This window comes from Dermacentor silvarum, chromosome 6, assembly GCF_013339745.2.
Source record: "Dermacentor silvarum isolate Dsil-2018 chromosome 6, BIME_Dsil_1.4, whole genome shotgun sequence".
NCBI classification, from domain to species: Eukaryota; Metazoa; Arthropoda; class Arachnida; order Ixodida; family Ixodidae; genus Dermacentor; species Dermacentor silvarum.
Genome location: NC_051159.1, coordinates 151704171 through 151720785, shown reverse-complemented (window position 1 = coordinate 151720785; position 16615 = coordinate 151704171). Strand labels below are relative to the sequence as shown.

At 44.5% G+C, this 16615-nt stretch overlaps 1 protein-coding gene across 1 annotated transcript; it reads left to right on the top strand.

The window, feature by feature from the left end:
- Positions 1 to 1721: 1721 nt before the first annotated feature.
- LOC119456243 (cyclin-dependent kinases regulatory subunit) lies at positions 1722 to 16099 on the top strand. The gene is made up of 4 exons (XM_037717891.2): positions 1722 to 1845; positions 2210 to 2279; positions 5816 to 5943; positions 15976 to 16099. The coding sequence occupies exons 2-4, from the start codon at positions 2221 to 2223 to the stop codon at positions 16017 to 16019; spliced, it is 231 nt and encodes a 76-aa protein (XP_037573819.1). The 5' UTR covers positions 1722 to 1845; positions 2210 to 2220; the 3' UTR covers positions 16020 to 16099.
- Positions 16100 to 16615: the final 516 nt, after the last annotated feature.

Below are 16615 nucleotides of genomic sequence, written 5' to 3'. Positions count from 1 at the left end.
ATCTTTTTTTTAATGGGGTGGGGGAGCTAAAACCACGATTTCATTATGAAGCACACAGTAGTGGGGGCGCCGGATTTAATTTGACTACATGAGATTCTTTAATGTGCACCCAGTGCACGTTCTTGCATCTCGCCCCCATCGGGATACGGCCGAACGAGACGCTAGGCCTAGCTCGTTGACCGCCGCAGTGACGGCCGACAGCGCTTGCGGCCTGGCCTGCTGCTCATCATTGTGCGCTTATTTTCGACAACACGATTAGCGTGGGCTTAAATGAATTGGTTTTGTTGGTGTCGTTGGTGTGAATAGCAAGCGAAACGTAGTACTTGCAAGCCAGCCGAGCCGCCTCGTTGAGACGGCCGATGCTTGGTTCCCGTCTGCGAGACGAAATGCCGTTTCGCGCCAGTGGTCTAGTACGGGACGCTGCTTTACGAAACACGCGCAAATTCGAGATATTTTTTCTATTAAGCGCTATTTCATGTTAAGAATAAGCTGTAGCCGATTTCTACGTCGCCGTGAGCGGTGATAGAAGCGATCGCCTCGGTGATGGGACCGGCGAGGTACCGGCTCTACGGCGACGCCGCCTGTGTAGGCCCGCGCTATGTGAGCTAGCTGTTGTACGCGGCCGTCCGATCGCTCCAACTCTATACTAACACTGTACATTTGTTTCGCGCTCGAATTTAACTGACACGTTTAGGCGCGTTTATGACTTCCACACTGCAATAAACGCAGCTGTGACACTGCTGCCTGCGTACGTGAACGTGTGATAGGATATTTACACTGCTGGGGGCTCAATTCTTTGAGATGGAAACAAATTCGAATGTGACGTGTTTTGTGGGGCATCTGCTCGCTCGACCTACATTCAAGGCTAATCCTAATCTAGCTTTCCCACAGTGCGGCAAGCAATTATAATGGCACGCTAATAACGATCCTAAGATCGTATATGATCCTAAGATCGTAACGATCCTAAGCTCGTCTAATGCACGCCAATCAAAATAAAAGAGAAGCTTAATGGTTACGAAATGTATTGCGCATAATGGATGATCTGGTATCATAATCCAACTTTCGCTTTTTATCGCGGCGGCCCATTGCTTGCGACGGTTTTCATCAACAGGAAACCTATGAAAACTTTAGTCTCTTGCGTATTTAGACGCAACTCAGCTCGTCCACATACTGCGTTTCTTTCATTGTAAAATCATATAATAAAGACCTCACAGATGGAACCGCACAACCACCCGCGAAACCCAGCGGCTGCTGTGGTAGGCGCGACACGGGCGGCGGCTCGGCGGCGTAGTGCCTACCAAGCGAAACTGATGATGATGATGATGATGATGATTTATTGGCATCCCCTTTGAAACGGGGCGGCGACAAATAGTCACCTAGCCTGCTTGATTTAATCAGGTATACTATACATGTTCTTTATCTTGCATTTTTGTATACCTATCATTATTTTTCTTTTTCAAAAATTTACCTTGTACCGCTGCCTATGATTTTAAGAGATCAGGTCGCATCCATCTTTTCCCTACTTTTTTTCCACCAGTACTCTAATCGTCTCTTGCTGATCTCTACGGCTGATCTGTTTATGTTTCCTTCCACTTTAAACCCAAGCGCTTCTGGGAGTTGCACGTTACCTACGGTTCTCGCTGGGTTCCGACGATTCGACGACAGCGCCACTTCCGACGACAGCGCCACCGCATTTTCGTGACGTAGCGCCGTGGTGTAGGTCTATAAGTCAAAACCAGTCAAGACGAGCCAAAGCTTAGTCGAAGCCGTACGGGCCCCGCAATTCAAAAAGCGGCATCTGTGGCGGCACTCATTTGAATAGTGTGTTGCCTCTGGAAAGCAACGGTAACACACTGCTTGACAGCCGATTTATTTTAAATGCTGCGCATCGTGCTTGAATAGTTCAGGGGACAACTCACAGCGTTTTACGTGCCGAAATTTGAGTTCATGCATCTGTAATCGATGAAAGGCGATTTGCAGTCGAAGGCACCGCGGACGCATGGGCACCAGCCACGCATAAGGCATTATTAATGTGCACATGTTCTACTGCGTTTTCTTTTGGTTCAGTTTTGATGCAACGTGCTATTAGTGCGATGATTGCTTGCTGACCTGTATATTTTGGTTGCGTGTGGCGTCGAGTGGGGCTACCGTTGAGGCACTACTCCTGTGCTAAAACCACTGACCCTGTACCAAATGTTGATTTGTCCAGGCCATCTTGGGATGCCAGAGACCGCCATCCATTACTCCGACAAATACTACGATAACAAGTACGAATACAGGTGAGAACGTTAATCGGGTGCCCGCTTGTTCAGGTGCCACGTCAACTGCGTCAGGCTTAAGCGAGATCATAGTTCGGTTTGTAAAGTTCGCTGATCGCCACCAATCTCGATTTTCCGCGAAAGCCACTTGTGATTCAAAAGTACTCACAGCACCCACCTATTTTTGTGTGCGGCGTGTGCTAGCGGCAAAGCTAATGTATTCTCAAGCAGCGTTTATCCAGGTTGGGCATAAACGACGCCCTCTTTGCCCGCGAAAGTGTTGGTCGGCCGAGCCTGATTGGGATCGAATTGTTCGATCGCGATTGGCTCCGTTGAGCAAGCTCACGGAAGGGAATCAGTCGTGATCGCAAGAGATTAAAAAATACCGCATGTATCAGCTTAGATGCTATTTAGGAGCTGCTAATCACAAAATTAGATAATCACCAGCCCTGTCGCTTTGCCAAGATTGCTTGGCAACCTATTCAGCCACAGTGAAATTTCGTTGTAGTTGGCCTTTAAAGGGACGTAAATGAAATATTAAGTTGAATGCATTAATCTGGTTTTGCAGTGGAGAATCCGTTACCAGAGAAAGCAGTATCACTTCACTTGTGTTTCAGCAAATAAGCATAGCTTCATGTTTCGTGAAGTAGTGCTCCATGTTTGTCACGGGCAATTGGCGGGAATGCATCCGACAAATTAATAGTACTTGCAGCAAGAAGGTGGATCATTCATCTGTGTGGCTTCGATTGCTAGCTGTGTGCATTAGTCATATTCCTATGGGGGCAAAATATAAACGTACCACTCCACATGAACATTAATGTGCACATGATGTGGATCGAAGGTAAGCAACAAACACCAAGATGTGGGCTAGTAGACACTTCATTTAGAGCTGCCAAACTGTGGTATGAAGTCCACAGTTAGTCTTTCCTGACCGCAGTTTAATTTAAAAACGTCGTTAATGTCATGTTTGTCTATTGCAAAATTTGTAAATATTGGGCACGAAGGCTTTTTCGTAAAAAACCTAGATTGCAGGAAAGACGAAGAAGGTGACACACAACACAAGCGCTCTTTTTTTATGAGAATGTTATACCAACTAGCTCACCTATCCCTCCTACTGCAAGTATAAAACTTTGTCAGCAACAGCTGCAACAAGTTCTCGTGATTTCCTGGCGTCAAAAACATCAAAACTTAGTGCTTGCAAAGTACTGAGCATGAACCAGTGCTGCACATGCTGCTTGTGTTCATAAATTCAACTGTCGGTCCAACACCTGTAAAACTTGCTTCGCACATTTGACCCACTTGCTCTTGCAGGAGCTTCAGTGCAGCTGTCACGGCAAGACAAAACTTTAACAGCTCTTTTGACATTCTCCTTTTTTTTCTTCAGTATTTGTGGAGAAAACATGCTTTCTGGTCAGCAATCACACTGGTTTTACGAAGCTGCCTTGCTGCATTTTGTAGAGGCTCTGTGCTTCACAGTTATTTCGCCACCTTTTCCCCATTGTCGCGCGACAAAAACACCCGCCGTGGTCGCTCAGTGGCTATGGTGTTGGGCTGCTGAGCACGAGGTCGCGGGTAATCGAATCCCAGCCACGGCAGCCGCATTTCGATGGGGGCGAAATGCGAAAACACACGTGTACTTAGATTAAGGTGCACGTTAAAACAACCCCAGGTGGTCTAAATTCCCAGAGTCGGGGGCTACGGCATACCTCATAATCAGATCGTAGTTTTGGCACGTAAAACCCCATAATTTAAATTTAAAAACTGCAATCAGTCAGTTTTTGAAGCCAAGGTCTTCTTTGGCGACTTCACATGGCTTCGGCATACATGGGGTCTGGGTATCAATAGCTGGCCTCTCGGTCAAAAAACAGCCCTTTCGCGTCTCCACAGTGTTGCAGCCAGTCACAAATGGTACGAAAATGTAGGTCTCAACGAGACAAGAAGTGGGAATTAGTTGCAGAGTTGGTCAAATTAATGGTACTGGCGTAATTATTGCCAATATAGTTGAACATACACTGCACTATCTCCAGGATGGGCACACCTGGCCTCTTAGTGAAAAAAGAATAAAAAAGCCATGTCAGTCAAAGTCCAGGTAAAAGAAGACAAAAGCGAATGAAAACCTCGACATGAATGAAATAGAGCGTCCAAAAAAATTTAAGGTTATGCAACATTGAATTTTCTCTAATGCCCCCTGTTTTAGTACTTATAAATACATATACCCTGTACGTCAACCCTGTGTTATTTTACGTCGATTTTGGTTACTCTGCCTTTTTTATCAAGCGACATTAGTCAAATGCGAGAAAAAGCTTTCGATTCAGCTGTCCAGGGTGCTCAATGCAATATGCCCGAGTCTTCCGTTGCATAGAAGTTGGAACGCCAAGACATTGATTTTGTGGTTGTTGGTGATAATGCACGCACGTCAAAAAATCTAATGTCTTTAACTTCCTTCAGGACGTGTCGCATGAGTGTGTGCAGCTTGTGGCCAGGGCAATTTCTCATGAAAGAATAGGCCACAGGTATTTTGAAGGAAAGTGAAAAGTTGTTGAAGACGAAGCACTGGAGGGAGTTGGCCAGCACTAGCTAATTCGTTGTTTCTTTACAAAAGCTTTCACCATGGTCTACGTCACCGATGATGCACTCAGAGGCGTAGGTATGTTTACGGATTCGATGCAGCTGAGTATGGGGTGCGAGCGCCCCTCGTGGAGAGCTAAGGTTTGAATCAAGGAGGAAGGGAGAGGGCAACGGACGGCCTTCGCTGCACCATCGTGCAGGCATGAAAAAATAGGAGACAATGGCCAAACCAAATGATTACGAAACTACCTTGGGTCCAGATAGTGCGACTCCTTTTTAGCTGATGCATTGGTGTTGCAATGTACCATTTAAATACCGCAGTTGCCAGCCTTGCTCCTTGCTTTCCCTTTCCTGTGTATATGTTTTCAAATCAAATAATAATAATTTAAATACATTCAATTATTTGCCATGTGATTCTATCACTTTATGCTTTCTGCGTGCCATCAGTTTATCTAAAAAAGAAAGATGCACTTTTTGAACATACCATGTTCTAGTATTGTAGCTTAGCCAGTAGCATTTTATTTCTTGTTCTTTTTATATTTTGTACAGCTTAAATTTGCCCTCATGGGTTCTGATTGTACCTGAACTACACATCAGCTATCATTTTGAAACAGATATGCCATTTGGAGAACTACACCATCCTCGTCCTTTTCATTGCTGAACTCTATTCTTTGCCATTCCCCAGACCTGCGCTGTGCCTTTAGTACCACTCACTGATTGCATAATGCGGTCTATAAGCATTGGTTCTGTGTGTCCTTTTCTCATCAATGGTAACATCTGTGTTACCTGAAGCTTTGCATTACTGCACTGTTTCTTGCACCTTCAATCAGATGCAAGCACAAGACCTGAAATGTGATTTGCATTCTGCCGGTGCACAGAGATGACCCATTATTTGTATTTATTTTAGTTACCTAAAGCAGTAGGGTTCCCATTTGAAAACATTTTAACACCTCTCTGCATATTACAATCCTCTTCGCCCCAACCTGTAGACATGTGATCCTGCCACCTGAGATGGCCCAGTCTGTGCCCAAGACTCACCTGATGACAGAGACTGAGTGGCGCAACCTGGGGGTGCAACAGTCCCTTGGCTGGGAGCACTACATGGTTCACTCGCCCGGTGAGTGGTCCTTATTTGTTAGCCCACATTAAATGCCAAGCGCTAAGCCAAGCTTAAGGTGGTAACCAGTGTGCCAAGACATGTGTCGCTTTTATTGAGAATGTTTTCGTAAGTGAAAAAATGACTTGAACCCCTGTGAAAATGCAGAACCTGCTCCTAATGACGTCTCATGACCTGATTACATTTGGCCACTAATTGTGAGCAACTGGATCAAGAAAACATAACTACTAAATAAATATAGATTAGAATATGAAATACAATTAACTATGGACAACTTTAGTGGATTCTTTTACTCAACGAACCACTGATGCTACCTCTTTACACACCCACCGTGGGGGTGTAGTGGCTATGGCATTGCACTGCTAAGCGCAAGGGTGTGGGATCGAATCTCTGCTGCATTTCGATGGGGGCGAAATGCAAAAGTGCCCATGTACCATGCATTGGGTGCTCGTTAAAGAACCCCAGGTGGTAAACATCAATGCGGAATCCACTACTATGGCGTGCCTCATGATCATATCGGGGTTTCGACATGTAATACCCCAGGATTTAATTTTTTATGCTTCTTTTGCTGCTCTGTTTGTGCTATTGCAGTAGTGTATCACCATCTTTGTGTAGCCCTCTGACTGATGGCAATAGTATGTTCTTCAAGGCTACTGGTGCAGCACAGGATTCCTGCACTGTACTGATGGGTGGATGATGTACCTCCCCTTGCTCTTACAGGCAGTTTAAATTAAGGAAGAGTTGTGCTGTATTCGGTTGTTATTTATTAATTATCAATTCCAGAACCAGCGCCAAGAAATGTGCAGGACCTTAATCAATCCATCTGATTAGAATTACTATTTGCATTTGGCATTCATTTAGCATTCCTTTGGTGACTGAGTATTGCCAATTCTGTGTTGTCTATTGTCAGTTGTATGTCTGGATTAGTCAATACAGATGAAAGGTCCAAAACACGTGGCCAGCAGAGCGTTTGTGTGCAGCCCACGAGGGCCCATTGGTTATTGACATCCTGCCCCATTAATTTGCCTTGGCTTCTGGAGGGCGGCAGCTTGAGTAAGTTGGTAAATCATGGTGGGGGGGCGGGGGTTGCAACATTAGTGCGAACTGGTCATGAAGAAATAAATGCTGCCGATGTGTGTATATGTTTCTTTGCTTCTAGTTGGCTGTAATGGCTATATCATGGCCAGAGTCTACCCTTTGCTGAGCATGTTACGGTTTGTCCTATGGGTAGCTATGTGCCATGTTTGCAGCCTGATGGCTGAGTGAGTTTGAAACTGTCGTTATAGACCCTTTGTAATTCATACAAATAGGGAATGTTCTCTCTTAGCAAACAGTCCAAAGGTAAGACTAGAAAGTAGTAGTACACGCATAAAAAATTTGGTTGTAGTAGTGACAAAGAAAGAATAATGGGTAACTTACTTTTGAAAAATGTGGCTTATCTCAAAACCATAAACATCTTCAATTTACATTGTTGACAAAGCGGTGGCACTGTGTGGCTGTGCAGTAACTTTATGGTGTATTAGGTGCACCTCCTGGTTTGGTTCAATAAGGAAATTATAATAGGGGACCGAAACCTCAGCACGTGTAAAGCACTTCAGTTAGGCTGGCATTGTGCGCACTGGTGTGAGAAAGCTCGAGAACAAAGCTCAGTGCACCTCATTTTGTGTTTGCTAGCTGCAATGCCACCACTGGTTGATATGAAAGTAACTATGCAAAACGATTTGCTCTATCAGAACTTGTTGGCCTAGTTGGTACTTGCTGTGAAACATAGTTGCTAGGGGTGGGTGAATATTTGAAGTTTTGAATATGAATCGAATATTGCACACTAACTATTCATATTCGTACTCGAAAATGAACTATTCGGTATTGTCGAATATGAAAACTAACCAAATATTTCACAACCGACTCTTACAGTCAGTTTACTGTTCTTCATTGCAAATTATCAGAAGTGAAACAAGGACAAAAGATTTTGAAGGAATGCAGGAACAAAGTGGGTAATGCAGGCTGTATTTTCAGTTTCACGCCAGAAGCCTACATTAAAGGGGCCATTCAACACATTCAAAAACACATTCAGCGGATGGTATATGCTGCTGTGAACCTCAGCCAAATTTTGCACTCGTGCGCGACGTGTGGGGCTCACAAGCGGAGCGCGAAGTCACCCTTTTCTCAAACACTCTCGTTTCAAAAGAAACCATGTTTCTCACTATCTTCTGTGTGCTTTATTTCGTCATAAAGCACATTCCCTTAGACGGCTGCTATTGGCTGATAGCTGACATCAATCAAGAAGGGTGTTTGGATCAATGCACTTCTTCCTACTGTTACTGTGGATATTAATTGACACAGTTAACTAAATGGGCTGAAGTATAGCTGAAGTAAGCAAAATCTTCGTTTTAAATTTTCATGTGGATGACGCACTTCTGGGCGAAACCAACTGTTGTCTGCTGACACTCAGCCATGGCTCAGTGACGCCCAGAGCCAGTGCGCCCGTGTGTGTGTGAACTATTTTGGGCCGCATTGCCTTTTCGGCATCGATGCCTTCGTACCTCGTTTGTTTCGAGTGGTTTTGAATGCCAGAAGTGGTGTCAAACCTTACAAAGCTTATGATGTGGCACTACCACTTAGTTCCAACGCCGTCCTTTGGTGACCAAGGCCAGTGAACGGCACCTCGTGAGACATGAAGATAAGAAGAAACCTGAGGATTAGAACAAAATACTTTTTTTGGCAAACTGTGTAAAGCTTGAATAACACACTTGAGCGGAGCGCAACGTCGCGCTTGTGAAATAATTTAATGACTCTGTAATTTAGTGTTTCTTGCAGTCCAGCCATGTTGCAGCTTTATCTTTTACACTACAATCAGGGCTGTTTTTCTTGAAATGGGCCCTTTTACATGTGTATATGGCACACAAGTCTCGGCGTTTTTTTTTTTTTTTTTTTTCACAACTGTTAATATTTTTGAATGCCCACTTATTTAGCGTTTTTCAAAAGCTAGTCATACAGCAGCCATTCATTCTTGAAAAGCCTGTTTGCAACCAGGCTCTAAAGATCATGAGAAATTATTTGTGTTGTTCATTTATTGACAATTAGTGATCTTGTGTTTAAAAGTGATGCTAATTGTCCCTTATAGCAAGCTGTATATTTTTCACTAGTCAGTACAAGCGTAGTACCTCAATTTACCGAAACAAAGATTCCTGCTATAAATCTGTGTCTGCATTTGACTATTCTATATAAGATACATTTGATACTTACTATTTGTATTCGATTCATAATTGAAAATTTTGATATTCGCCCACCTCTAATAACTGCTGCTAAAAAAATGCACATAAAATGCTGAATATATTTTGTATTAACGTAATAGTGTTGGGCCCTGTGTCCCAGAAAATCCGGCGTCGGTGTCGGCGTAGTCGCGCTGGCGTCCGCGGCTGAGAAAATCTTTCCGACCACGCAGGCCCTCTGCGTGGCGCAGATTTGTTGAACTAATTTAATTCCTCAACGTAAAATCTGTCAGAAGAATAATTAAGTACGACTTAACCACAACCTACAGACTTGGATAGCGTCGGATTGTAATCTGAATGTACAAGAAAACATAATTCTGTTACGAAGAAACTCAAACAGAAACCTGTTTTCCAGCATTTATACCATATCAGCAGCGGCACGCCCGTGTAGGTTACTTGCAAAAACACCATCTAGATGGTGCTCGCTTCCTCGGCAGTGTAAAACAGCAGCGGCACGCAGTAGCGAAGGTGGAGAAAAAAAAAAAAAAAAGCTGCAGGTGCCGGGAAGCCTGACAAGCATTCAGGGATCTTTGAATGCTATCGCGTTCCACTCTTAAAGGCAAAGCTTTAGCGTCCTCCAAATTTGTGGGTCTGTACCTAAGATATATCAGTTGCAAGGGCTGTCTGTGTCATCGCGATTGTTTTATTTAGTGTCTGTGCTCTGTGTGCGTCCTTTCAGCAGCAATTATGTTTCACAATTTGCTCCATGTTCGCCTGCTCGATGTAAAACAAAGTAGTCATGAAATTTCACACAATGCGAAGGATCACAACAGAAAAATGCAGAGGCGAAGCAGGAGCACTCATTTCATGTACTGAAGTGATGTATTAACTAGCCTATCAAGAATTACTTTTTAGACTAACCGATAGGTGGTACCCAAATTGCAGCCTCATAGCAGTGGCTTCATCAGAGTAATGTAAGCCAATGGCATAGCTTGCTCATAGTTGTCAGACGAGTCAGGAAGCTGTATATGAGACCTGTAGCTTTATTAAGTGTTGTTTACCTTCACAAAACCATGACAAAGCTGACAAATCTCTGTGTGTGCAAAAATTATGCATGGCCTCCAAGATTGCAGGGTCCTTATATTGCTGTAGCATGGTGCAACAAAAGTTTGGAGACCACATCTTTTGCGTGCTGGTGCCATGACCAGTCATCTTCTCAGAGGCCGTACACTCTTGACAAGCTGGGATGCATGGAAAAACCTGATTTCATTCTACTGCACAGAATATATTGCATCAAAAGCATACCTAGCCAGGAGCCAACTCAAGAACACATGTTACATCAGCTTACCAGGAACACAGTATGCAGTGGCAGACATCGAGAATTTTGGATACTAAATGCTCAGTGTGTGTCAAAAGAAGCCGCCAGAGGCGCTATCAGTGGCGTTTGATGTTTGTAGAATTAAAAAAATGTAACTTCTAATTGCGCTCGCAGTTATTATAATTAACGCTCCTTCCATAAAAAATACTATTTATTATATTTGATGCGAAAAACGTACACCTCTCTAAAAATCAAAGTGTGCTCGCTAAACATAGCAGTGCTGACAGCGACGCTAGCCACCCTGTGCTTCTCTGTGTTCCTTTGTGGCATGGCGAGTAGGCTCTGCACGGCTCTGCGTTGTTTTACCCGAACTATACTCAACATTTCGTGCACTGTGATCTCGTGCGCTTTTCTTTTATTTTGTGCACTGTGCCGTGTCAGTCATGAGTGACGAAGCGGAAGACGTCAAGAAAAGCCTATAGCCTACAGGTCGAGAGTATAGTCCAGCAGCAAGCATAAATGTTGCTGAATTGTACTTGAACGTTTATTTATTTCAACAGAACTGTTTTGAAAAACACTCGACATTATTTTTAATGCAAACCATAATTAAATTCTCAGCTTTACAACAAGCATGGGCACGAGAGTACTCCCTTCAGCCGCTGAGGGAGATCGCTGATCTCCCTTGACCAAAAGCTCCGTTAAACTCCCTTAGTGGAAGAGCGACCGTGTGACATCGCATGCATCTCTCTCAAGATAAAGACAACAGAGTTAAAAGGAGTTTGCGGGTGCCCGTCTGACAGGGGTATTATACTGCTCAATTATTCCAGCTGTATTTGGCCTAACTACTAAACACCTCATTCTAATGTTGCCTGAAAAAACTGAGTCACAGTGCAATATTTGAAAACATATGGTTTATCATTCAAACTTTGACATTGCTGTAAGGAAGAAAACTGGACTGACAATGCCAGGTATGCTATTTGCATTTTTTCTTTAATGTAAACAAAGTCAACTCCAGTTGACATCTACACAGATGTCACTGCGCAAGTAGACGCCACTACGTGACTTTCATTGTAAAGCAACAAATCGGCCATCGGGGACGCCTAAATTTCTTCGTTGTACAGGCAAATTCGTTGCAGTGGTCTTCGTTGGGAAGGCATTCACAATACATATAAAAGGTAGGAATTCGGCTCGGGACACAATCGATCCTTCGTGGTATAGGTCATTTCGCTGTGGAGGCATTCATTGTGGAAGCGTTTGACTGTGCCTGGTGGCACATACCCAGGTTGGCATCAGAGAGGTTCATTGAAGAGCTGCTGTACCCATTGTCACATACACATAGTGGCACATACCCAAGGGACCAATCCACGAAAGCAACGAGATACTGTAGTTGTTACAGAAAATTGGTTTGAACTCGTCAAGATTGCTTCGCATTAAAGAAAGCGCCACCATTACCACTTGCCAGAAGTGACACGTGACTCGGAATACGCAGCTCCTCGGCATGACCTCCAAGGTGTGCACTGCCCACAGCATGTAAAAAAATCGCACAGGAAACGTGCTGAAACTTATGTCATATCCGCTAACCACAGGGTGCACCTGATGTCTGCTTATGCGCTATTTAACCCTTTGACTGTCATCACTGTACATGTATGGTGGCGAAAAGAAATCCCAAGTGGTCACGCCCATACATGTACGGCAGCGACGAAACGTCTGAAAAAAATGCGTCTTTTTGGAAAGAAATGCGGCCTAGTGTCTCACAGCAAGTGCGGCAACCTTTCGTGACTTCTAGAAAAATTTTATATTCTGCCATCTCTCGGCTTCTGCCAGAACTGATTTTCCACATCGCTCTATGGTGGCTGCAACCGCTGTAGTTTAGAAGTATTCCGGCTTTGCCGAGTTTGCCGAGTTTGCAAAAGTTATTTCTATCTCGGTTTTTATTGCTCAAAGTGCTACTGCGAGATGCTCGCTCGCATGGCTCTATAATAGGGGTGCGATTATTACCTTGTTTACAGGCAGGCACTTGTGAATCGGCGATACTTCCGCATGCACATCTCTTTCTTCAAGAAACGCAAGAACTGATAGTGTTGTCATTCGGCTTTGCCAAGTTTGCTTCAGTACTATATACAGTATAGACCACTTATAACGTAACCGCTTATAGTGCAGGACCGGATATAGTATGGTCTTTTCATACTCCCGTTAATTTTCCCATAGCACTCCATGTATACGCATATCGCTTACAGTGCAGCCGCGTGAGACGAAATACCGGTTATAATGCGGCTTCCGCGGGAAAACCTCGCCGACAAGAGCGGTAGCAAGCATGCTTCTCAACGAGGTGCGCCCACCGATGGGAGAGAAGATCAACGAAGGCGATGCAGAGGAGGAGCATGAGTCGAAGGGCGATAAAATCGTCGCCGCGCGCCGTTTGTGCGAGTGAAAGCGCGTGGGGGGCGCGCGCCTTCACGGAGAGCGAACGCACAGCGGAAAGAAAACGCGACTTCCATCGCGCGAAAGGCCGTGGGGGGGACCAGAGGGAGGGAAGGGGGGGCGACGCTGTGCTGCGGCACCAAATGCATATCTTGCAACCGGGCACAAGGGGAACTGGTGACGCAATCGCCCTCACGAAAGGAGCAAAGTGGGACGGCAGTACGGGAGGCAGGGAGGTGGGGGGGGGGGGGGGCGCTTCTACTCTGCTAACAAATGCATTCGTGCCTGTGCCAGCTGTCGGTTGTCACACGCATTGTATCTTGAAAGCGATCTCCACACGGCTCTGACCTTTGTATGCGCTGTGCTTACGCCGCTCAGTTTCCGTTGAAGCGATAGACTGCACGAACCTTCGCTCGCTGCGGCGTCCGCGTTTCCCCACGCCCGCATTTTGACAGTGGTTGTCTGCGGTCATCGAGTCCATTCATGTTTGCTTTTGCGCGTTGACACCACGCTTGTTAATTCAGTTAGTAAGCGAATGTGTCAAGTTTATGCAGCCGATAAAACTACTATCCCTACTCCGAATAGCTCTCTGCTAATTTTCTATCGCAATTGATGCTTCGCTTTCCGGGCGAAACAGACATTTTTAAATTATTACTTTGTCTGCTTCATGCGAAGATCGTGGGTACTTGGGCATTAACTTTTGAACGTTCGTAAATTTAAACGGATGCAAAACTCCCTGTCGCACGCTTCGATTCTCAGATACACGCGGCTGCTCGGTCTACATGTTTTGCATACGTGCAGGGCTTGAAAATCATTGTTTTGATTATAGTGCGGTACCGCTTATAGTGCAGATATTCCCGACTCCGGCGACTTACGTTATAAGCGGTCTACACTGTACTAGTCATTTATTATTGCGATAGCAATTATATGGACACTCCAAGCGCATTTCTGTTGTCGATGCCGCCATCAGGTTCCGCATAAAGTCCAAGGGTGATAAAATCGACGCTGCGTGCCGTACGCTGTATGTGCGAGTGAAAGCATGTGAGGGTGAGCCGGCGATCGCTGCTTAATCTTGCGCACGCAAGGGAGGGAAGTGGGAAAGAAGCGCAGCGCTTTGGGGGAGCGCAGGGAAGGGGGGGATGGGGTGGCACTATCTACTCTGGGCGGCTGTGCAGGTGTCTTCCTGGGCCGCAAGGCTCCGGGGAGCGGTAAGGAAGGGGGGGGGCACATTCTACGCCGGGCCACGATATCTTGAAAGCCATCTGCGTCTGGGACACAGTCCGCCGTGCACTGTGTTTTCGCGGCTTAGTGCACGTTGATGCGAGATGCCGCACAAAGGTCAATTCGCTCGCTGCTGCTGCCACGCTTCCTCACTCCAGCGTTTTGACAGCGAGTTTCCGCGGTCATCGAGTGAGTTGTGTTCATGTTTGCTTGTGCGCTCGTGACACCATGCTTGTTCATTTAGTTACATTGCCTATGTTTACAAGTTTATACCGTACGGCTAATAAAACTTCTCTCCTTACTTTGTATAGCTGTCTGCTAATTTGCTATTGCAACATTTTAACAATTTAGCCAAAGTGAGATTTCATTGCGGTTTTTCTTTAGAGAGTGCCAGGGCGCCCCACTGCGGTGTCTCTCATAGCCCAAGTGTTGCTTGTGGATGTTAATTCCCAATAATCAATCAAACAATCAATTGAGGAATGTGATGCTGTACTGCTGTTGCATACATATGAATGCTAGAAACTATAGGTTTCTGACCAACATGTTTCTCAAAGTGCCCGGACACACTGAAGATGTAATTTGGCGACTAATGCTACATCTGTCACATTGGTTTAGTCAATAATAAAATGGCATGTAATGAATGGTGTTACGTGAGAATCTGTTATTAAAGCATAAGCACTCATCCTGTGCTGTGCAGTTATATCAAATGTGAACACCACAACCGGTGGATCACTAAAATTGGAGGAAAGATAGGATCTGAGCCCATTGTGTGCAATCTTTTATCAGATTCCCACTTTCTTCAGTTGCTTGTTATTGTATGTGAGCAAATGTTACAGGAGAACCGAGGCTTTATTGGCAGAGCTTTGACCATACTTAAGCCAAGCCATTTTTGTGTCCATTCGAGCGACAGATGGAGTTGGTGTATACGGTTGACTCATGTCTCTGCTGAAATTCCTCAGCACCAGACCTCTGTTTAGATTTGGAAGATTGAAATAGTAGGAATAATGCAGAGTGAAGTTCAAAGTTACGATTAAGAGCATTTTGGGACTTTTATTTTTTCTCACAAAAATTTCTTTTCAGCCCACACGATAATTATGGTGCGCTGCAGTGTTTCTCACAAGTACTTGACCCACCACGTCACATACTAAAGTCACTTTATCTTTTGTGGATTGTTACTGATTTTTCTGAAGCTGCGACGGTTGCCAAAGTCTTGAAAAGAGGTGATGTGATGGATTGGATGATTGGGTTCTGTGGTGCAGTGGCTGCCATACTATAATTTAGGTGGCTTTGTGCCTTTAAACTTATGCTGGATGACCACGAAGGTGCCATCGTAAAGGGCTCATTGGCATCTGTGATAGGATAGCAACTTTGCTAGGCAGCAAATTTACTGGAAGAAAAAATAAAAGGATAATAATAGTTGTGCAGAGAGCTCTTTGATATTCTTGAATCTAATATTTCAGTATTCCTGGTATGTTGAGCAACTTGTTAAGGTCAGCAGGCTCTTTTTTTTAAGGGCATTTTAAAGGTGCGTGCTTAATACAACAGCAAGAACCAGTTGCACATTGGCAAGCCATGGAGATGTTTCTGATAACAAGGTCATTGCCTATAGTGTTTTACGTTTTCTCATCATGTTTATGTACATGAAAAATAAGTGCACTGTTTTTAATTTACAATGTATTTTATGAAGTCTGCTGCTTCCAACTGGCTGCTGTCTGTGTGCGTTTATTCAGTATATGTTATGCTATTGTTTGTTTCATGAGATAAATTGTTTCTCTTCCATTTCCACAGCTTTACTTGTTTGTTGGGTAAAAAGAGCCTTCTGAAGGTGCTGACAAATTTGTTTTCTCCTATTTTTTTCAGAACCCCATGTGCTTCTGTTTAGGAGGCCCACCAAATCAATGTAGACCACTCTCATTACAGTGCCATTGCTGGTGATACAAGGCAGCTGATAACTATAGTGACAATATAAACATGCAATGACCCACTTGAGTGTTTTTCTTTTTTCACACACATTAGAAAAGAGGGTGCATGTTATACCCCTTGTCACCTTAGTCTTCACCAGTTCCTTGTTTGTGCTGTTTTTTACTGGAAACTTAGACGTCTGTGTGATACTGTAGCTTAGCCTGACTTGGTTTCTCAGGGAGAAAAACGTTTATTTTTATTTGTTTCCTCATGTTACTAGCCATCTTGGCTGCTACAGGGCAAGCGTGATGTTTGCCAAACAAGACAGTCTGTCTGCAAGGCTAATAATCTGACATAAAATACATAGTGATGCTACCGCTACCAAGACGCAAACTCTGCTATATCTTGCTACATTAAAGCAATATACATATGAAAAATCTGAGCCCACCCTGCGCCGAAAGGGTTGCTCGGGCTTTCAAAAAGGAGCTTATACTCCATCTCACAAGCTGTTGTCAGCACTGTGGAAGCTACACGAATTCTTAGCCAATAGGAAGGCTGAATGCCCCTCGAGATGTGCTCATCCGCGCGTTGTCGTCTG

Coding starts and splice junctions, on each gene's coding strand:
- LOC119456243 (XM_037717891.2), top strand. CDS start 2,221: ATGCCAGAGACCGCCATCCATTACTCCGACAAATACTACGATAACAAG. Junction 2,280..5,815: donor GATAACAAGTACGAATACAG/GTGAGAACGTTA, acceptor CCCAACCTGTAG/ACATGTGATCCTGCCACCTG. Junction 5,944..15,975: donor CTACATGGTTCACTCGCCCG/GTGAGTGGTCCT, acceptor TATTTTTTTCAG/AACCCCATGTGCTTCTGTTT.